This window comes from Haliotis cracherodii, unplaced genomic scaffold (assembly GCF_022045235.1).
Source record: "Haliotis cracherodii isolate W230 unplaced genomic scaffold, xgHalCrac1.p SCAF_8, whole genome shotgun sequence".
NCBI classification, from domain to species: Eukaryota; Metazoa; Mollusca; class Gastropoda; order Lepetellida; family Haliotidae; genus Haliotis; species Haliotis cracherodii.
The window spans coordinates 10,667,955-10,691,642 of NW_027266341.1; the positions used below are offsets into that span (position 1 = coordinate 10,667,955).

General features: G+C 41.2%; 2 protein-coding genes across 2 annotated transcripts in view; one reads left to right on the forward strand and one right to left on the reverse strand.

The window, feature by feature from the left end:
* Window positions 1-1,769: 1,769 nt before the first annotated feature.
* On the reverse strand, window positions 1,770-19,351 carry LOC139449975 (coiled-coil domain-containing protein 22 homolog). Its single transcript, XM_071231588.1, has 16 exons — window positions 19,297-19,351; window positions 18,116-18,287; window positions 17,480-17,612; window positions 16,485-16,615; window positions 12,861-12,945; window positions 12,306-12,475; window positions 11,743-11,949; window positions 11,320-11,379; window positions 8,828-9,067; window positions 7,854-7,970; window positions 6,124-6,225; window positions 4,877-4,984; window positions 4,674-4,769; window positions 4,078-4,137; window positions 3,234-3,308; window positions 1,770-1,937 (listed from the first exon to the last, which is right to left on the reverse strand). Exons 1-16 carry the CDS (start codon window positions 19,344-19,346, stop codon window positions 1,821-1,823), a joined length of 1,923 nt encoding a protein of 640 aa, XP_071087689.1. The 5' UTR covers window positions 19,347-19,351; the 3' UTR covers window positions 1,770-1,820.
* Window positions 19,352-23,090: 3,739 nt separating this feature from the next.
* LOC139450794 (sodium channel and clathrin linker 1-like) overlaps window positions 23,091-23,688 on the forward strand; it is a 28,513-nt gene continuing 27,915 nt past the window's right edge. The window contains exon 1 of the mRNA XM_071232634.1: window positions 23,091-23,104. Within this exon, the coding sequence (XP_071088735.1) occupies window positions 23,091-23,104 (14 nt within the window). The remainder of the gene's footprint in view (window positions 23,105-23,688) is intronic.

A 23,688-nucleotide genomic window follows, 5' to 3' on the forward strand; every position in this document is an offset into this window, starting at 1 on the left:
GGGTATCGGTCAATGACTTCCTTTAACCAGTAACGAGTTGTGAAGTTCCACAGAACAAAGTTTCATATAATATTTATCATTTATGCCCAATTGGTGGATAATTGGAAACCAGTTTTTCTCAGACATTGACGTTCTATTTTCACAGACTCGCAACAATTTATCATTTTTATACTAACAGCATAAAGGTAATAGGAAATATCCCAGTCAAGTCCTGTGCCTGGCAACTCTATATACAATGGCCTGTTATGCATTAGGCAGAGGAGCATGAAGCTTTACATAATTCGTAAACATATTATGTACAAGAAAACAAAACATTCAATAAAAACAAAAGATATCATGATTCACTTTACACGATGCTTTGATGCACTGCAGCCTCAAGATGACATGTTTTTCATCGATTGGTTGGTTTTATATGAGTCTTTCACGAGTTTACTCATTTGTGTTCACACAAACTAATTGTAACTTAATATACTTAATGTTTGAAATATGTAGATAGAGCCTTTTTCTTTAGTAAAATATCATCAGATCATAATTTCACATTTGTGATAAAACCTCAATTTCTAACAAGCAGCAACCAGGTTACAAAATAGCTGCTCACACATACATGTTTGATATACGCAATAAGGGACCAGTTGTTATCTTTGATGACTAGACTTTAAGTCTATACTAGGGTAATAATCGGCTTCACATTGTTGAAAGAATGACAAACTACGCCGCTTCATAAATGACAAAATCAACAATCTTTTTATACAAATTATTGACAAGTAACATGGTCCTTGGAAGCACAAGCTTGGTTCCTGACATCTGTGACTGGGAGTCATCATACCTGCTCTCCAATACATCGGTATGTTTGAGAGCAAATACTTCTTGGTGCATCTCGTCTTGTATACAATCTAAGCTGCAATCTGTTCGGAAATCTGTTGGATTTGAAAACCAGAATCTTTCTGAGAAAATGACACTGTAGGATTCATTTCCATGTGAAAATAGTTTTGGTTGTGAATATTATATGCATAGCATGGAATTTCTACTACCGAAACCTCTTGCTGTTTTTTTTTACTTGGCATCAATACCAAAAAAAAACTATTGTTGAGTGTGGGCGGCCATTTGGTGTATATCGAGGTGCACAATATATTACATCATTTTCATAACATCTGAAAAGTGAACGTTGTGCGAGAATTGTGCTCATGCAGCACTGTGTCAACCTCAGACTATAAAATTACGAGATGTAAAATGTTCACTTTCCTGTCTGATGATGTGGTGTAAATGTAACAGCAAATATTAAACTGATTGATTTGATAAAGAGACACTGCTAAGTGTTGTCTGTGATTTTGTTATGCGTAAAAAAAAAACAATGTCGCTACTCATTATCATCACTTACATTTGCCTCAAACAAAATGGTGGCGCCCAGTGAAGACATTCTGATTGATAATAAAGACTTGTGTTTTTAATAAAACGGGTCTTACTTTGAGAAGTGTATCAAATCATGTGAGCACCTTAATTATTTAACTCCTTGTTGAGTGTGCCTTAGACATGTTAGACATTGTAGATGAAATCCCAATCACAAACTCAGGCTACACAGGTAGATCATCTTTGGTGAACATGACCAGCTTATTGGGGAGTATTGTTAATGAGTCCTACATACGGCAATCAGAAGGTCGTCTCAAACCCAAACTAGCAAACATAGTCTTCAAGGTCATCATCAAGGCGATCAGTTAACGTTTTCTGTAACATTTGATCATGAAAAATGTGTGATTCTCCTCTGGGAAGGAGAAACAGCTATGTTTAGATAATTATTATGACAAATATTTGCAAGGATTAAATTATGACTGTTGCTTAATTCTTGCAATCATGGTTGAATTCTCCTTCTTCATTTGCTGGAAGTCTGCTGTGATCTTCTCCAAGTTAGCTAGCACCTTATTCTTACTCTCATTTTCAATCTGAAAAACAAAACATGTCGTGATAAATATCAAAGGGGTAGTCAGTGATATGATGATGACTTTAGCAAAGCGTCAGCTACCTTCCAACTGCCCTACCTTCCCTTCAACCAATACTACACACTCAGGCTTGTCCCATCATGACATCCACGCACTCTATTGGAGGACTGGTGATTGTAGCAGTAGTAGTAGTAGTAGTAGTAGTAGCAGTAGTAGTAGTAGTAGCAGTAGTAGCAGTAGCAGTAGCAGTAGTAGTAGTAGTAGCAGTAGTAGTAGCAGTAGCAGTAGTAGCAGTAGTAGTAGCAGTAGTATTAGTAGTAGCAGTAGTAGTAGCAGTAGTAGTAGTAGTAGTAATAGTAGCAGTAGTAGCAGTAGCAGCAGTAGTAGCAGTAGTAGTAGTAGTAGTAGCAGCAGTAGTAGTAGTAGCAGTAGCAGTAGTAGTAGTAGCAGTAGTAGTAGCAGTAGTAGTAGTAGTAGTAGCAGTAGCAGTAGCAGTATTAGTAGTAGTAGCAGTAGCAGTAGCAGTAGTAGCAGTAGCAGTAGCAGTAGTAATAACAACAACAACAATGATAGACCTATTTATATTGCGCTACATCCACACCATAGGCATGCACAAAGCACTACACTATTATTGCCCCAGTCAAAGGATCAGTGTGCACTCAAACATCATTCTCAGCTCCCTAGGGAGTATACAACCCAAGCTGCCTGTGAGGCACTACATTAACAACCACACTGCCATCTCATCCTACCAGGTACCCATTCACTTCTGGGAGGACATTTCGAACAAAGTCACTTGCCCAAGGAGACACCACACGTGTTGCATATGCTTCAGTGTGGAGCAGGACCAAGTCCTAGAAACTCTCAGGAGTCAAGCTGCCGAACACAGTCACCCATCCAAAGACTCTCCTTGACCAATGTTGCTAAACTTCACTTGATTTGTGTGTGTTTGGGAGGAGAGTGCGTGAATTTTGTGATACGCAGCAGTTAGCAGTGTTCCAGCGTTATGATAGAGGTATGTAAATAACTGAGTCCCCATCGTCTGATCAAGGTGACACACAGTCTGCCAGGACAGTCCCTGAACTCAGCTCTTACAACATGCATGGTCAATTATCCCCATCTTCAGATCATGGTGACACACCGTCTGCCAGGACTGTCCCTGATCACTGGTTCCTCACGAGTCGGCTCTTACAACAAGCAGGGCTTCAAGAACCTGTGATGGCCTGGAAGCTATGAGGAACTTCTTGGCATGGGTTGTGACCTAGGTTCCTGATATTGGTGGAGTGTTTTCCCTCAACTCACCTGGTCCTCCAGATCCCGGATCTCCCTCATGATGACTCCAGTCTCCTCCACAGTCTTAATCAGGTGGTCACAGTTCTGAAATAACATATCACACATACCTGCACAAACTGGTACAAACCGGTACACACCTGTACATACCAGTACAAACCTGCACATACCAGTACACACTAGTACATACCTGTACATACCTGTACACACCTGCACATACCAGTAAACACTAGTACAAACCTGCACATTCCAGTACACACTAGTACATACCTGTACACACCTGCACATACCAGTAAACACTAGTACAAACCTGCACATACCAGTACACACTAGTACATACCTGTACACACCTGTACATACCTGTACACACCTGCACATACCAGTAAACACTAGTACAAACCTGCACATACCAGTACACACTAGTACATACCTGTACAAACCTGCACATACCAGTACACACTAGTACATACCAGTACAAACCTGCACATACCAGTACACACTAGTACATACCTGTACACACCTGCACATACCAGTAAACGCTAGTACATACCTGCACATACCAGTACACACTAGTACATACCTGTACACACCTGTACATACAAGTACATACATGTACAATTATACACACACCTGTACATACCAGTATAAACCTGGATATACGAGTACATACGAGTACAAATCTGGACATACCGTTACATTCCAGTACATACCAGTACACACCTGCACATACCTGTACATACCAGTACACACCTGTACATAGCTGTACATACCAGTACACACCTGCACATACCTGTATCAACCAATACATCCCTCACAGATTAAGATAATCACTAGGTGTAACACAAGGGCTACTTACCTCATGTAAAGCAGCGAGAAACCTGTAGGCCTTCTTCACAGCCTCATCCTTTTTGGCATCCTGAAACAGTGGAAGTCAGTGAGCGAGCTGGGCTTAACACAGACTGGAACAGTGTTTCTGCTATATCATGGCATGTCACCTTCATATGGTGAGTGAGTAAGTATGGTTTTATGCCACTTTTAGCAATATTCCCACAATATCATTGCAGGGGCCACCAGAAATAGGCTTCACACATTGTACCCATGTGGGGAATTGAACCCGGGTCTTCGGCGTGACAAGTGAACGCTTTAACCACTAGGCTACCCCATCGCCCACCTTCATATCAGTGGAAATCCCTAAGTGAGGCAGGTCCTAGACGTTTACCACATTCGTGTAATCCCGCGGGTAAAGAGCAGACAAACCCAGGATATCAATTACAGTCAATATGGATTACACAAGATTGAAAGAGAGTGAGAGTGAATAGCAGGTTACAATTGATGAAATGTAAAGCAACATAAATTAAATCTTCTCAGCTGACAACATGCAATATGAAAAGAAGTATCTTGCTAACTTTTGAAATAGTTTGAAGACAGCATAATTGTTGAGGTTTTACTTACCTTAAATATTAACTCATCGGTGACAATAAATGTTCTATCAATTTTTCCTGATAAAGAATTAATTTCCTTTTGGATTTCTCTTGTATCCACTAATACCTGTAAATAAAATAAGAAAGATTACTGAAACATTTAACTTTATTTTATTTCATAAACACTGGATAAATATTTACTCCTACTGACACATAAATAGAATGAAAACTGACCTTGTCTATCTCTTGTTTTTGTTTCTTTATATTGCCTACTATTTCCATAATTTTCCGTGTATATGCTGATCTGTTTACATCTTTGGTCATCCTTTCATACTCTGATTGCTGAAACAAAAAAAAACATGAAAATATAAACATCTTATTCACGCCTTTTCCCATGCACACATTTTCTGAAGGATAAAAGTAAGACTTCTGACAAACAATCTCATAATCAAACTTTGGGTCGCTGGTCTAAAACAAAATGAGAAAATATTTAGACCCTGGCTGATATATGGTGGACTGACCACACCCTGGCTGATATACGGGTGGACTTACCACACCCTAGCTGACATATGGTTGATATATGGTGGACTGACCACACCCTGGTGGATATATGGTAGACTGACAACACCCTGGTTGATGTATGGTGGACTGACCACACCCTGGTTGATATATGGTGGATATATGGTAGACTGACCACACCCTGGTTGATATATGGTGGATATATGGAAGACTGACCACACCCTGGTTGATATATGGTGGACTGACCACACCCTGGTTGATATATGGTAGACTGACCACACCCTGGTTGATATATGGTAGACTGACCACACCCTGGTTGATATATGGTAGACTGACTACACCCGGACTGATATATGGTGTACTGACCACACCCTGGTTGATATATGGTAGACTGACTACACCCTGGTTGATATATGGTGGACTGACCACACCCTGGTTGATATATGGTGGATATATGGTAGACTGACTACACCCTGGTTGATATATGGTGGACTGACCACACCCTGACTGATATATGGTGTACTGACCACACCCTGGTGGATATATGGTAGACTGACCACACCCTAGTTGATATATGAGTGGACTGACCACACCCGGACTGATATATGGTGTACTGACCACACCCTGGTTGATATATGGTAGACTGACTACACCCTGGCTGATATATGGTGGACTGACCACACCCTGGTTGATATATGGTGGATATATGGTAGACTGACTACACCCTGGTTGATATATGGTGGACTGACCACACCCTGACTGATATATGGTGTACTGACCACACCCTGGTGGATATATGGTAGACTGACCACACCCTAGTTGATATATGAGTGGACTGACCACACCCTGGTTGATATATGGTAGACTGACCACACCCTAGTTGATATATGAGTGGACTGACCACACCCTGGTTGATATATGGTGGACTGACCACACCCTGGTTGATATATGAGTGGACTGACCAGTTGTTTGTGTAGCTCCTCCTTGTGCCGAGTGTCATCTGCGAACTCCTTCATCCGAGCCCGGAACGCCTTGATCTCCTCCAGCTTCTTCTGGGCCTCGGACTGTAAACACAACACACAGACATACAACATGGGCCATAATCAGACTGTAGTGAGTTTGTTTTTACGCCTCTTTTAGCAATATTCCAGCAATATCACAGCGGGGGACACCAGAAATGGGCTTCACACATTGTACCCATGTCGGGAATCAAACCCGGGTCTTCGGCGTGACGAGCGAACGCTTTAACCACCAGGCTACCCGACCGCCCCTAATCAGATTGTAAACATAGGGAGTACACACACCAGAACCTTTTTCACAATCAGCTTGAAAATTTTGCAAATTGCTCGCCATCCTCAAATGAGGGAGTGAATGAGTATGGTTTTACGCCGCTTTTAGCAATATTCCAGCAATATCACGGCGGGTGACACCAGAAATGGGCTTTCACTCATACCTATGTCAGAGATGAAACCCAGGTCTTCAGTGGCCAGTAAGTCTGTGGTACAAATCACAATAGAATGGATAAAGGATACACTAGATAATCATTGGCTCTTAATAATGTCTAAAATTCAAAATATAACAGATTTTTTTAAAATACTCCATTCATTTAGAAATAACATTCCATAATCCTCACCAAAGCATAAGCCTAAAAAATCATTTTGTTGATAAGAATCCATAAGCATGATCAATTCAAGCAACAACTCTTAAGTATGCAAAAATATGTCATGCACCCAAATACTCCAAAGTGGCAGAAAACATCCCTGTGCAACAAAGGGGTGAGAAGCTCCCAAATGCAGCTACTCTTAGAAACATGTGAAATGTGGTTAGTAGAGCTTGGACGCGTAACTCGGGTACCTGGGTTGGGTGGGTACTGAGTAGGACCAGGGTACCCACAGGACTACCCGGACCCGTGGTTAGTCACGTGATTATATTGATTAATGGTAAAAATTATCTAGGACTCTATTTTTACTCTATAAGTGATAAATGTTCTGACTTTGCACACATTCCTTCTGACTTTATATGTTTGCATAATGATAAAACATTAGTCAACGTCAGTGTATGCATGACCAGGTCGCATTATACGTATAGCTAAATTTATTTTGACAGGAGTACGGTCAAACTATTCCCAATCGGACATGTTTTACCTATCTCTTGAGACTAACAGTGGGTAGGGTCGGGTAGGGTCGGGTAATAGGGGTTGGGTACCCGGGTAGGGTCGGGTAATAGGGGGATGGGTACCCGGGTAGGGTCGGGTTACAGGGGGTGGGTACCCGGGTAGGGTCGGGTAATAGGGGGTGGGTACCCGGGTAGTGTCGGGTAATAGGGGGTGGGTACCCGGGTAGGGTCGGGTAATAGGGGGATGGGTACCCGGGTAGGGTCGGGTAATAGGGGGTGGGTACCCGGGTAGGGTCGGGTAATAGGGGGATGGGTACCCGGGTAGGGTCGGGTAATAGGGGGTGGGTACCCGGGTAGGGTCGGGTTACAGGGGGTGGGTACCCGGGTAGGGTCGGGTAATAGGGGGTGGGTATCTGGGTAGTGTCGGGTAATAGGGGGTGGGTACCCGGGTAGGGTCGGGTAATAGGGGGATGGGTACCCGGGTAGGGTCGGGTAATAGGGGGTGGGTACCCGGGTAGTAAATTTGGACTCGTCCCAGCCCTAGTGGTTAGCATGCTCAACAAAATCTCTGTCCCACCTCTTTCTTTGAGTTGAGGTCGCGGAGCTCTCTGTACTGGTCAATGAGCGGGGCCCGGTGTTGCTCCCACTTGCTGGCCAGCAGGATCAGCTTCTTACCACTGTTGTCCACCAGTTCCTGCAACAGTGTTCAGTGTTTAATACCCACATCAGCAACACATCACTGCTGCCAGTGTATAACCAAGACTGGGTCAGACAAATGATTGATATCATGAGCAACGATGACTTTGGGGTACAATGGCACGTAATCAATTAAGTCAGCGAGCCTGACCACCTGATCTGTTTGGACGCCTCTTACGACCAGCACTGGTTGCTGGAGATCTCATCTAACCCGGACTCCCCACGGGGACACATCACCTTGTGGCAGACACTACTGTCATGTCATACACAAACAGATACCAATAGCAAAATTCACATTCCAACTTTTCTGAAAATGAAGACCATAAAATACCACTTTAACAATTCTTAGGCGATACTTTTTTTAAATTTGGTTATGGATCCGATCCTAAGAAATCTACTTTGTTCAACTGCAAATTTACATGTTCATACCTGCAAGACTTAACAAAACATAGATGCATATCAACATGTTCAGATAACATTAAACAAAAAAGAACCTGAAATGTTTTTTTCTTATTGTTCAAGTTATTTTTAAGCATCAGGTAGCATCGAGTGAGTGAGTGAGTTGGGTTCTATGCCGCTTTTAACAGTATTCCAGTTATATCACGGTGTGTCAGCTTAATGTGGGAGGAAAGCCCGAAGTGCAGGTCTCAGACATTTACCACTTCGGTGAAACCCACGAGCACGGGTATGGTGCTGACAAACCTCGAAACATAATCGGGGCAAACCAGGATTCGAACCCACAACCATAGGTTTCTGGCTTGTCCAAGGGACGCAACTCTGCACAGCGAATCAAGGCGCCTTAGACGACTGGGCCACCCGTGCCCCTTCAGGTGGCATCGGGTACTTTATATTCACCTGCAATTTGGCAATGTTATTTTCAGCATCAGGTAGCAGATCTAGTGTCCTCTTCTTGACCCTGTAGGCCTGTTCCTTATCATCCATCGTGCGAGTCTCTGTGCTGATGGCGTCCTGCATCTGCTGGTGGCTGGCAGCAAACTTGCGGTTCTCAGTGTCCAGCTGCTCGAGTCGTGATGCCAGCTCCCCCAACTCCCCCCGCAGAGACTCAATCTCCTCCTCTCGCTTCTGTTTCTGCTCCTGGAAACACGAAACAATCAGGTAGGTCACACCTGTTACAATCTGATGGGGCACAGGTGTTACAATCAGGTTGGTCACAGCTGTTACAATCAGGTAGGACACACCTGTTACAATCAGGTAGGTCACACCTGTTACAATCTGATGGGTCACAGGTGTTACAATCAGGTTGGTCACAGCTGTTACAATCAGGTAGGACACACCTGTTTCAGTCAGGTAGGACACCCCTGTTACAAGCAGATGGGTCACAGGTGCTACAATCAGGTGGGACACACCTGTTACAATCATTTAGGACACACCTGTTATAATCAGTTAGGATACACCTGTTACAAGCAGATGGGTCACAGGTGCTACAACCAGGTGGGACACACCTGTTACAATCAGGTAGGACACACCTGTTACAATAAGTTAGGACACACCTGTTACAATCAGTTAGGACACTGTCACACACCTGTTACAAGCAGATGGGTCACAGGTGCTACAATCAGGTAGGACACACCTGTTACAATCAGGTAGGACAAACCTGTTGCAATCAGTTAGGACACACCTGTTACAATCAGTTAGGACACTGTCACACACCTGTTACAAGCAGATGGGTCACAGGTGCTACAATCAGGTAGGACACACCTGTTACAATAAGGTAGGTCACAGGTGTTACACTCAGATAGGTGAGTGACAGGTGTTACACTCAGATAGGTGAGTCACAGGTGTTACACTCAGGTAGGACACACCTGTTACAATCAGGTAGGACACACCTGTTACAATCAGGTGGGACACACCTGTTACAGTCAGATAGGTGAGTCACAGGTGTTACACTCAGGTAGGACACACCTGTTACAATCAGGTAGGACACACCTGTTACAATCAGGTGGGACACACCTGTTACAATCAGATAGGTGAGTGACAGGTGTTACACTCAGGTTGGACACACCTGTTACAATCAGTTAAGACACACCTGTTACAATCAGGTAGGACACACCTGTTACAATCAGGTGGGACACACCTGTTACAGTCAGATAGGTGAGTGACAGGTGTTACACTCAGGTAGGACACACCTGTTACAATCAGGTAGGACACACCTGTTACAATCAGGTGGGACACACCTGTTACAGTCAGATAGGTGAGTCACAGGTGTTACACTCAGGTAGGACACACCTGTTACAATCAGGTGGGACACACCTGTTACAATCAGATAGGACACACCTGTTACAATCAGGTGGGACACACCTGTTACAATCAGATAGGACACACCTGTTACAATCAGTTAGGACACACCTGTTACAATCAGTTAGGACACACCTGTTACAATCAGATAGGACACACCTGTTACAATCAGTTAGGACACACCTGTTACAATCAGTTAGGACACACCTGTTACAATCAGGTAGGACACACCTGTTACAATCAGGTGGGACACACCTGTTACAGTCAGATAGGACACACCTGTTACAATCAGTTAGGACACACCTGTTACAATCAGATAGGACACACCTGTTACAATCAGATAGGACACACCTGTTACAATCAGGTGGGTCACACCTGTTACAATCAGTTAGGACACACCTGTTACAATCAGTTAGGACACACCTGTTACAATCAGTTAGGACACACCTGTTACAATCAGATAGGACACACCTGTTACAATCAGATAGGACACACCTGTTACAATCAGGTGGGACACACCTGTTACAATCAGTTAGGACACACCTGTTACAATCAGTTAGGACACACCTGTTACAATCAGTTAGGACACACCTGTTACAATCAGATAGGACACACCTGTTACAATCAGTTAGGACACTGTCACACACCTGTTGCAAGCAGATGGGTCACAGGAGCTACAATCAGGTAGGACACACCTGTTACAATCAGGTAGGACACACCTGTTACAATCAGGTAGGACACACCTGTTACAATCAGGTAGGACACACCTGTTACAATCAGGTAGGACACACCTGTTACAATCAGGTAGGACACACCTGTTACAATCAGATAGGTGAGAGACAGGTGTTACACTCTGGTTGGACACACCTGTTACAATCAGATAGGTGGGACACACCTGTTACAATCAGATAGGTGAGTGACAGGTGTTACATGTAATATGTGTGCATATGTGAGCATGGATGCACTGACTCTCAACCTACCAGTCCTTGATTTATCCCATTTATGCTGAGTGCCAGGAAGAGAAAAAACAGTAGCACTGATGTAGACAGTATCACACACAATTACTTCTGCACTGTTTTTGATAAACTCACCTCTTCTGTATCTTTGGTGGGCACTTCTCCGCCGATCTGGGCCATGGTCTTCTCCTCATCCTGATCCAAACATAAACTAAGTGTCACAGTTGGTAGCAATTCTATTGGTAGAGATTATATTTAATAAACTGGATATGACCAATACAGAGTTATGTCAATTTAAATTACCGGGGTAATTATAACATATTTTGCATAGTTTACACAGATATGCATCTTGTTCCGAGCTCTGGGTGATGGAATGACAGGACATGTACACTGAATATCTCCCAACTAGGGGTGACTATTGGTCTGGAAGTCACTATTGCAATAATTATTGATATTGAAAGAAACTATTGCGATAACTATTGATATTGCAAGCAACTATTACCAATAGCAATATATTGATATTTCGATGACACCCCTTCTCCCAGCCAGCATGTTTACCTTTCCAAACATAAGTTTTTCTGTATGAGCAAACCGTGATCCTTTCGTCTTGGCCCCCAACTTGGCTCGGTTGCTGATGGAGGAAATGACCTGCTGGAGGTCACGGAGCATGTCTGTTTCGCGGGCTCCTTCTCGTCGCTGTGCGTCCTGACGCAAGCGGTCTGATATCATTCGCTGGATCTTCTGTTTCTTCTTCGCTCGGAATTCCTGAGAAGGAAATACATACATATATGAGTGTGTGTGCATTTTCAAATACAATTTCTGATAATCTCATTCCATAATGAATGTATATAGATGTACAAAGAGCCATAAACATGATAAATGAAATTGGTTATTTATTTTATTTAACATTAAACAAATCTGTAAGCCAAATAATGATAAAAGTCCAAGTGTTGATATGAAGATTAGCCTTGTATGACACCTACAATGAATTGATGAATGTTGCTATGATGACAAGCGCCTACCGCTTGGGGCAGCCTGGATGAATGTTGTTGCTATGACAATGAGTGCCTCTTGTTCGGACAGCCTGGATGAATGTTGCTATGACGACAACTGGCACCTACCTGCTGGGATAGCCTGGATGCAAGACCTGACTGGTTCCATTCAGTCTCCCACTCCTGGTGTGCCACGACCTCGGACGAGTTCTGTTCAATCACAGAGGGCGCAGTGTCGAAATGCCGCAACGTTTGCTTTGTCACAAATGGCAGACTCTGGTTGTAGTAGGCTCTCAACTCTGGAAAATGGTTTACTTCAGAAATGACGATAATATTAACACAGAATCAATCTGAGCTACAAATCAGTGTGCATATAAAACTCACATTCTCAACTCCATTGGGATCCTACAAGCCAAGCTGCCAAAAGATTTTGCTTTCACATTTCCATCTTATCGTACCAAGAGGCATATTTCAACCAAAGCCACTTGTTTAGCGGACATCACACATTATGTAACCTATATGAAACCAACAACACTCTCACAAATCATTTAATGAATTAGATAGTGTAAATGCACCACAGAATTTTCATAAATTACAATGCTTTCATATTTCTATATTCCTATACAGACACAAGAAATTCATAAAAGTAGTAAAATTCTCCATGGCACATATTCCATATCCTACCTTTGGGTATTTTCTTGTTGAGATCCGCGACCCCCTCCGGTGCCGTCAGGTGTACTGCATGGAAGTTATGCATGTTACATGCACCCTGGGGGGACAAGAGTTACCCTGGTTACATAAAGGTGAAGTAAATGGTTATCTCCGTACAGCACTGGGTTTGAAATTCTCTGTCATAAAGTGCCCATGCATGTTAAAATCCTAATGACACTGTCAAAAGATGTTCCTGGTGCCTTAAGGGTACATTTAGGGGTCATATTTAATTCAAGAATTCCATATACAATGCCAGTGATAATTGTCTTTCACAAATTGGACATATGCAAGATTTGTAAATTTTACATCAAATTGTATATTTTATCACACTATGCATTTCTTTCTTTCGATCCTTATGTGGAAACATGCTTGAATAAACTTTCCAGCTTCTAAAAACATTTCGCCCAAACTCATCCCCGCATCACCATGGTCACCACCTAAACAAATGGGTGTCACGTACTGTATCTTCGACCACCTGTCCAGAAGGAGTAGCTGTGTACAGTGGTGGACTTGTAACCATGATGCCCTTCATGACCACATCCTCTGCCACGAAGAGAACTATAGATCCAATCACTTCATGGAGATCCCGCTGTGAAGGGGCAAATTGCGGTTGACGGCGCTCCCTTTTTTGTTGGTCCTCCAAGTGTTTTTTCTTAAGTTTCAGCAGGTCCATGGACACCTGGAGATGAGTATCTCGAGTAACACCCTGGGCGACGTTCTTGATCCTGTTGGCATCGAGTAGTCCAGGGCAGTTGATATAACTGTGCCTTGAAGTGTTTGTCCCAGGCCTGGAGGACACCCCAGCGGCATAGAGCTGTGCCGGAATTAATATGGTTCAAGACAAGATCAATAATACCCCAAAACTTCTCATGAATCACTGCAATGGCACCCCTAACATAGGCGTCTTCCTAAGGACATCGCGTGTGACACAGACGCAAAAATGGCTTCCGCTGCCGACAGGATGGTTGAAATGAGTGGTAGCATCTGTTGACTGATATTGTCTAAGTGGGCATCTCTATTATCCACCATAGAAGTAGTGGAGAAGCGCTTGGGGCAGAGTGTAGCGACATCTCCATCCAACTCTGGTGCAACAGCGATTGAAGACAGACCAGTATCATCAAGGTTGAAACGAGGAGATTGCAGTCGATCTCAAAAACGCTGAAAAGAAGCAAAGATCTTATCCATATGACTAGCAACATCAGACAGGATGGGACTGTGAGGCTGCGTGATGGAAGAGAAAGCGATGATGGGTACAATGAAACACAATAGCTGGCCACTGATGCACTACGTTTGAACTCAAGTCTTTCCACAATCCAGGGAAGGATAAGAGCTAGATCAACGATGTCAAACGATTAGATGAAGTGGGGGATTTCTGATGATCAAGACAACATCTGACGACGCAGAAGAAACATCAGGTTGAACAGGAGCCACAGATCCGGGAGGAACGACCTGTGCAGGAATCAACGAGGAAGTCAAAGTGTCACAAGGAGGTGCCAACGGTTGACCAGTCGATGATGTAGAGCAGAGGTCACAGAAGGGACTCTGAGTCAGGCAACAAAACACTAGTCTTAGGAAAAATTAACACAGGCCGGGCATTTATCCTGGTCTGTTCCCATCCTCTTCTTGGCGTAAATTCGTAGATGTAAATACAAAGGAGGATGCAGCTCACGCAAAAGAAAAAGTAAAGTATTCTCTCGTACATTCTCTCGTACTCACAGTATGGTGATGTGAAAAAGAATGATTTGGCACAGATAGTCAGGTGATTAGTTCGTGTTAGGTCACAACACACAGGATTATAGTCCGTGACCCATTTGTTTTGGTGGTCACCATGGTGATGCTAGGATGTGTTCGGGCCACAGAACTTAAGAGTTTCCACATAAGCATCAAAAGAAGAAATGTATAGTATGAGATGGGATAAGTTCAAAAATTCACAGTATGATTGTATTCTTCTTATTGTCACACTTATATTCCAAAGGGCACATGTGAACATCTTTGAGAGTGCCCAGTGGCACATTGGAAATCTCTGCTTGCATCACATCAGCAATATTACAACCATGGAGCTATGGATAGAGATTGCACAGTACAATGTCTACAAATAGTAAAGTACTCCCCCTCAATTACCCAGTGTATTATATCTCTATGTATTACATAATTACCCTGGACCCATCGCCACCACAGCTTTGTTTGGAGTTCGGTTGGACTGACATGAAGCTAAAAATAGCCATCCAATCAAATACCACTGTTCTTCCATGACTGACACAAGTTGGTACATCACCAGAGCTCAACTCGCTTGTTGTGTTTTATTTCAAAAGCAACTCTGAACATCTTCTCACATGACTTATCTCCCCTGTCTTCAAACTCATGAAAACAGTTATTTTTCCAGCAAAACATTCTTTTGTAACAGTCTCCTGATTTGATTAAATACATGTCAACGGTTTGCTCTGAGAGGGCCATGATTTTGAAAAGATTTGGAAAGATGGTGGTAAGGTGAAATAGAGTTTAACGTTGTGTCAAGATTATTGCACTTATATAGCAACATGCATGCACATATGTGTGTGTGTGGCTGCTTGTACTAGTCTGGACTGATGCCACTTTACAGTGCGAGCCCACTGAGATACCATACCACAGTTTAACATGAATACCCCACTCACACAACATGAATACCCCACTCACACAACATGAATACCCCAGTCCTTGTTTTAGCTCCTTAATGCAGAGTTCCAGGCAGGGCAACAACAAGTGCCATCTTTTAATCTTTTAATTTTGGTATGACGCGGATGGGGATCGAACCTTGGACCTTCCGCTCTCTCGGTGGACGCTCTACCACTAGACCACGCAGGAAAGATGTAGTGATGGTAATTTCATGAATGAAGCTCCTAATAGAATGGATCCATAATACACTGGGTGATCCAGGAATCCTAGTACTCGGAACTATCAAGCAAGGTTTCATTTTCATTTGCTTGTAGTTTTATGCCATACTCAGCAACATTCCAGCTATATGGCGGCGGTCTGTATACATGTATAATCAAGTCTGGACCAGACAATCCAGTGATTGATATCATGAGTATCGATCCACGCAATTGGGATACGATGACATGTATCAACTAAGTCAGTGAGCCTGACCACCGATCACGTTGGTCGCCTCTTACGACAAGCATGGGTTGCTGAAGACCAATTCTACCCCGGATCTTCACGGGTATCTCGAGCAAGGCCAGCTACATGACCTAGTCATAAGATTTTCATACACACGTTTATACATCTTTTCTTGAAATTGACCATGTTCTTCCAGAAGAACTCATCTTACAGGAATGTGGTAATTGAATGAGGTGAGAGGCGACAAACCGCCATTATTTTAGCTTGACTGGATTTCATATCAGTTTAAAATTGATAAAGTAGTATCATACTAATGAAACACTAGTTATACTGTCAGATTGATTCAACAGGGAATTTTCAGAGAAAAAAACAAAAATATATGTACTGGGGTACACATGATTACATATTTAACTTATATTCACCTGAAACTGTACATGGCTAGAAAGATGAGTTATTCTGTCATAAATATTACAGCATCAATTTCACTCATAACTTGGTCCCTACCTCTCTCTGCCAAGTAGGAGGTTTCCCACGCCATGTGACGCCCTTATTTTTCAAATATGGTGGTGTCCATGGCGACTGCATCTGCCGCGAAATTACAGCTGAGATTGCTCTCTGCAGCAGCACTGAGGATCCTGGATAAAACACAAGAACATTTGTCACTTGTTTTAACTATTTCATTCCATGTCTTCTCAGTTTTTAAAACTATAAAGTTCATTAAACAACATCAGAATTTGAAACTGTCTGCTGGTCAGGTTTGGTGACATTGCTTGTTGACGAACTCACTGTGACTACCTAATCCACATTCAGCTCTTCTGAAATGCATGAGTAAGTGAGTTGGGTTTAATTCCACTTTTAACAGTATTTCAGTTATATCATGGCGTATCAGCTTAATGTGGGAGGAAAGCCCGAAGTGATGGAGGTCTCAGACATTTACCAATTTGGTGAAACCCATGAGCACGAGTATGGTGCTGACAAACCTAGAAACATAATAGGGGTGAACCGGGATTCGAACCCACAATCAAAGGTTACTGGCATGCCCAAGGGACACAACTCTGCACAGCAAATCGTGGCACCTTAGACGACTGGGCCACTCGTGCCCCCTTCTGAAATGCATGAACTATGATGGATCTATTCTGCCACAGAATCTTAAAGATGCTGACTGTTGCATTTTGGAGAAATCATTACAATATTGTGAACCAAATTCTGCAAATTTAAGGGGAATCTATTACAAAATTTCTACAAAACATCGCCAAATATCTAGACTAGTTATTGACTTCACTACCACCATTGTCACACGTACAACCAACTAATAATAATCACTTAATTATCACTTGGTTTAGTATGTGATGGGAAGGTTTATAGATTAACATTCTAAGCAAATCATAAAGTCAATCATGCTAATGGTGATTACAAATTAGTTCCCAATTGCTCAATGGTTGCCAGCTCTTAAAATGTTGCAGTGATGGCAAGATTTGACAAACCACAGAATCTCTTACCTAGTGGTTCCTCAGCTGCCTGGGATGAATCTTTAGGCAGCTTCTCAACCAGGAACATAAATATCTTCCTGATCTCACTCTCATTGGAGTACAGGAATGTCTGGTAGCCTAGGTCACCGCGGTACCCAATATCCTGAAAAATACAGCCAACCATAGAAAGGAATGTGAGCAGGATAGGTTACGCCATGTAAATCAAATACAAAATTTCATTCCCGCCTGTCTGAGTACTAACACCCAGCCAAACATGTATCCTTTTGTCCTCAAGTGCTACATGAGTGATCACTTCTTTCAGTATTTGAGGAAAGACACCAGAAACAGTCATACCAAACATTCATGTTTCATGTGAATCACATCTACCGACAATGTCTGTAGGCAGATGCCTTTAACAGTTTCTTTTAAAACAAAAAAATAACAAAAAACATAAAATTCAAGAGGATCAAATCTGTCATATCCATTGCTATATATCACTATCATCTTATGGATCACAAAGAAGACATACCATATCACCAGTGAAAGCTCTATGGGTAACATGGATTAATAGAAAGTACCATTTACCATGTTTACTAGCCCTGATCATATACTGCAGAAGAACTTAAATTAGCTTTTACTTTATCTGTTTGATTGATTGCAACAGACCTGTATACAGTTGGCCAGGCTGGCTCCCATTCTGAAGCGAGCAGACATGCCTGGTGGCAGCGTGTTCGGCAAATCAATTTCATTGTTGATGAACTTGATGCAACTCACGATGGTTGAGACAATCAGTTCTGTATTAAACTGTTTCAGACTCACAATATCATCATCAATGTCACTGAAACCAGAAATGTATAATGACAGATTTATGCATAGGAAAATACAAATTCCAAATTGAGATTATTGTAAATATTATATCTAATGCTTCACTATATCATATCACCACCACCACAATCACAATTGTGAACAAATGTCAATTTACATGACAGCAACATTATTTCTTAGGAATTATAGATAGTTAACTCACTTCAAAAACATCCCTCCATAAAATTAATATCATGATTAATGTAAGTAAAATAATTGAGTAGGCAATACATAATGGACTTTGGATGTCAAATGAACGATTCATTTATTGCATACATTACAGTACAGTTTATTTCTAAAAAACACCAATGGCAGAACAAGAGTATATACGCACAACATACAATAAAGACAATTAATATATCAGTTAAGAAATTGTGATCACGACGCCAACATTCTTATGTGATTTTGACACTTTTAGGTAATAATGTGTTCAAATGTATAATCAACATCAAAGTGGATATATTTGTAGGTGATAATGTTTCATGTAATTCACACATGACAGTGACAGCAATGACAATGGTTGAGTGAGGATCTGTACCCCCTCTCTTGTCAAAGGTTATATTCCGTTATATTGCAGTTTAGGTACAGACCCGCTCTCTTGTCAAAGGTTATATTCCGTTACATTGCAGTTTTAGTAGTGCTGTCATTGCCATAGTGTAGAGCAACGATACATGAGCCGGTGACCTGCTTATATGACATCCTATATTCATATTCATGCAAGGGGTTACATGCTGATATGATTATAATGACAATAATACCATGAACTGATAATTAGCTGGTGTCATATTCATAACATGGATCAAATTATCCCACAGCTGATTAGTAGCTTACTGACATCGTTTTCTTGTGCAAGTTTATGACATTGCTCTTCCAGATCCTCAAGCGGTTGAAAATACTCACTAATTAAACACTGACAATTGTTACAGAGAATTAAAAGTTTGATTTTTATCAAATATGCACGAAAACATAGTGACAATAATTACCAGTCAATAGATTTCAAGGAATGGATAATAATGTGATCCACCTCCTCCATCTTGGCCAATCATGTGACTTTTTATAGTTCGGAGTCAGAATAGGAGTGCATTATAATTGGATAAAAATTTAGGTAATTACAATGATCAAACGAAGAAATATATCATAATATCATCAGTCAACATAATCAAAGGAATGTAAATAATCTGAGTACATTTTGCATTTACTAATAGTTTTTTATTCTTTTACCTTGAAATTCGAAGTGCGGTCTTACATGTAAACAAATATGGCGGCGAAATACAACCGTCGCGTAAATGTCATGTGAATTTTCCACATCTACGTTTCATGCGATTATCTTTGATTTCTCTAATGCATTGTCACTTATGAACCGCATCAAGTTCTTTCAAATGTAACCAAAATGGCAACTCAAGACCTCGTGTTTTTGAATGATCAAGGCAAGTTCTTGTCAAACCGGCATTTTATCTCATGTTTCAACATGCACATAGCCGGGTCAAAACGCATTTCTGTTTGTCTACGGTTTTTTTCACTATGGAAATGATGACTGAAAAATGTTTCACTCCAGGCTGAAAGACAGTTAGATATGTATCTATTCTAAATCGCTACAAATTATAAAACAAATTATTTTAAGAATGTAGATCCAATATGAAATACCAAAAAAAGAACTTTCATTATTATCAAGAGCAGAATTTGTTATTTGGTTAACTAGGCCTAAGTTTTGTCAAATCATGCATCATGTACATGCACTCACTACTTTTATGATTAATCCTATTGTCACTTCAAAAGCACTAACTCCATATTCAAAGGAATTCATATTCATATTTATATACTCATCACGAAAATGAGGAACAAGGTATAAACTAATAAAGCATTTTCATCCATTCCTGTATGTCCAGTGCTGATGACCATAATGAGCCAGGAGATTCCACAATGGACCACTACAATCATTATTTTATTTTTTTATTATTATCATTATGTTATTATATTATTATTTTGTATACCACACTTATCCAGGTACTGATATCTGCTCAAATGCGGTTCAAATTAACTTTCTCAAAACTCTTTGGGGAGTATTCAATAGGGCTGGGATGGGTAACTCGGGGCGGGTTGGTACTGAGAAGGACCCGGGTACCAACAGGATTACCAGGACCCGTGTTGAGTCATGTGACATATTGTTTAATGACAAAAATGATCTAGAACTATATGGTTACACTACAATTTTTAAGTCATGAATTTTCACATTTCTTTCTGACTATGCACCCATTCATTCTGACTTTTTTATATAAATGTTAAAACTTCAGTCAATTTCAGTGGATGTATGTATGAGACATTTTGTACCTATCTCTCTGAGACCTACAGCAGGTACCCGGGTAGGGTCGGGTAATAGGGTGGTGGGTACCCGGGTAGTAAATGTGGACTATTCGTCACAACCCTAGTATTCACTAGAGGATGTTTACACTCACCTCATATATCAGGTACCCATTCCCTGCTGGTTGAACAGAGGGACATATGAACTAAGTCACGTTCCCAGGATGACACTACATATATGTATATGGGGGGGTGGGGGGTGCAGGAGAAAATGGCCCCAGATTTTTGTGAAAATGCCACTAATTTGAGAGAAAATGGATCCATGTTTTTGAGAAAATGGAACAAAATATTTGAGAAATATAACTAACACAAATCTGTGGTTTATTTAGTTTAGATTTAGGGTTGGTACTGCATCAAACAGTAGTTGTGAAACTGTCATCAGCTAGCCAAGTACTGTTCCCACAAATGGAACAGCTATCCATTTCTGTCAGAGTTGTGAATGCATGATGACAACTTTCCTTCTTCTACCATCAGCATCTGTGTTGAAAATTGCTATACCTCCTTGTGTACATCCCGGGGTGTCTATATGGAGGCCCAGCTGCTGTTCATTTACAGTGTTGTTAAAACTATGATGTAAGCACTGGGTGTAGGATATTAGTTTCTACTGATCTGCACAATGGAGAGATCTGTTACAACCCATTAGTAATAGTAATAAAAATAGTATGTTAAGGTAAGCTTGTCCTTGTATTAATATGGTTATGTACAATGATGTAGAAAGTTGATTAGTTTCTGATGTCGAGGGACCTGCTTTAAACTTGATATATGCATCAAAGATTCTAATAATATCAACATTCACTGATATGCAAGCAAGTTGATACACAACCTAATCAGGATGTTTATTGAATTAACATTAAACAATTGTTAAAACAATGTCTCTTTATTTTCAAATTCTTAAATAATTAATTCTTTGAAAGTTAGACATGATATTAAGTTGATAATCAATCTGTCTGTCCAGATCGAAATTGACTAATAATCGATCATTGACTCCAACATTATTCAAAAGGAGTGGATCGTTTATATGTATTAAGCTTTCCTTGTTTATGCTTATTGTCATTTTTCCTTTTACCTTACAGTTGTCCGACTAAATGCTCTGTTGGCCAGCTATCAGAGGAAGTACCCTTCACACACACCAGAGGTGAGGTATCTCCTAGACATGAGCATGCAATCTCATTAAAATCAGATCTTAGTGCTCACTATTGCTAAACAAAGATCTGAGGATATCCCATAACAAATCACGTCAGGACGATCTTTCACCTGATGAGTCAGAGCATCACCAGATCGGGAAAGTGACAGTCAGACTGTGTTTTGTAATCATGCAACCCTCAAGAAGGGGTATTCTGTACAGAAGTTGAGGGCTGTATGACTGATTACGTCAAAATCGTCTTACTTTTCGCATGAAAGCGATAAACATTTCTGTTTACAAATTTGTAGCAGTCATGTAACTTATATATTCTGTTATATGATGTGAATCTGATATTAAAGTAATTGACCTTAGGATTGTAGTCATGTAATTATTTTAATTACAGCATACCCTGATAATGAGTTATCTCCCCTGCAATATCGTATTAAAGTGAAGTTCCTGATAGTGTCAGCTCGTTCCTTGAACTCTATATCCTATCACTGCAACTGGACATCACTCCCCACTGTGCAACCTCAACCATGTCTGACTTATCATCTACTTAATGTCACAAACAATACATGACTGCTGTGACGCTGTTTGTCAACTGGAAATAGCATGTTATTATCTCTGTCCATTCACCAGTCTAATGAGTATGTATTGGAGAAGTTGGAGTCTTTTCCGATTGTCTTCAATTTCAAACCAATGTTTTTACACAGACATGCATTCATCTGGGAAAAAGTAAATAGGTCATTTTCTAAGTTTACTAAAATTATTAACTCCTCTCATAAATCATCATGATCATACATAAAGACACACAAAATATATAATTATGTCACAGGATGACAAAGATGTCATACACTGGATGGAGTTAAGCAATAAACCAACAAAGGTCAGTGTCAACAATGGCTTTGAAAGAAGGAACAGTTGACTATGTTTTGGTCATGCTAATCAGAACACTTCTTTTTTAAAAACAGCTTCTGGGGCCCGTTCCACAAAGTGATCTTGGCTCTAAGGCTGTCATAACTCCCATACATTAACATTGACTTACATCAGTTATAGAGCTAAGGTCGCTTTGTGGAACGGGCCCTGGGTCTCATAAACAATCTAACTGTAGATCTACTGTTTGTTGTCAGCTGACTATTTTTCCTTCTATCAACAGGCTCAAAGCAGTTCTCTTGTACCAAGTACTACAGACAGAAGGTAATCTACAGCGTGTACAGTGAAGTGTTAATGTATGGTGTATATGTAGGGCTTCGATCTAGGGCAGGCCTCTACAACCCTACAGTCATCCCCAAGAGGATGGGGGCAGTCAGGTAGCCTAGTGGTTAAAGCATTCGCTCGCCACGTCGAAGACCAGGGTTCAAATATTGCTAAAAACGGCGTAAAGCCATATTCACTCACTCACTCACTCCCCAAGAGGATGTCATAGACATACGTTGTCATTCGGTCTTGACATCATGATCATGTGGTGGCGGTCAGGTAGCCCAGTGGTTAAAGTGTTCGTTCGTCACACCGAAGACCCGGGTTCATTTCACTTGGGTACAATGTGTGAAGCCCATTTCAGGTGTCCTCCGCTGTGATATTGCTGGAATATTGCTAAAAGCGGCGTAAAATCAAACTCACTCACTCATGTTCACGTGATGTCATCAAGGGATGCTGACTGCTTTGTTCTTGTGGTGTCTTGTTGATTCTCCCTTAACTCTCTGCTTTGGGAACCTTTAAAGTTTAATACTTAGAGTATGTTTTAACATGAATTTTCCTAACAACAGTTTGTATTATTGATAATGTTTGGGGACATGCCATTGCAGGATCTGAGTCTTACTTAGTTTGCTTGTTTGGCTACCTGGAACTTGGAAATGCAGAATTATACTGATGTGTTACAATTAACATGATTAGA

Excerpts from the sequence above, each read along its gene's own strand:
- LOC139449975 (XM_071231588.1), bottom strand. The coding sequence starts at position 19,346 with ATGGAGGAGGTGGATCACATTATTATCCATTCCTTGAAATCTATTGAC. Across the intron at positions 11,950-12,305 it reads CATCCAGGCTATCCCAGCAG|GAATTCCGAGCGAAGAAGAA; the intron begins GTAGGTGCCAGT and ends TTTCCTTCTCAG. Across the intron at positions 11,380-11,742 it reads AAAAACTTATGTTTGGAAAG|GATGAGGAGAAGACCATGGC; the intron begins GTAAACATGCTG and ends TGTTTGGATCAG.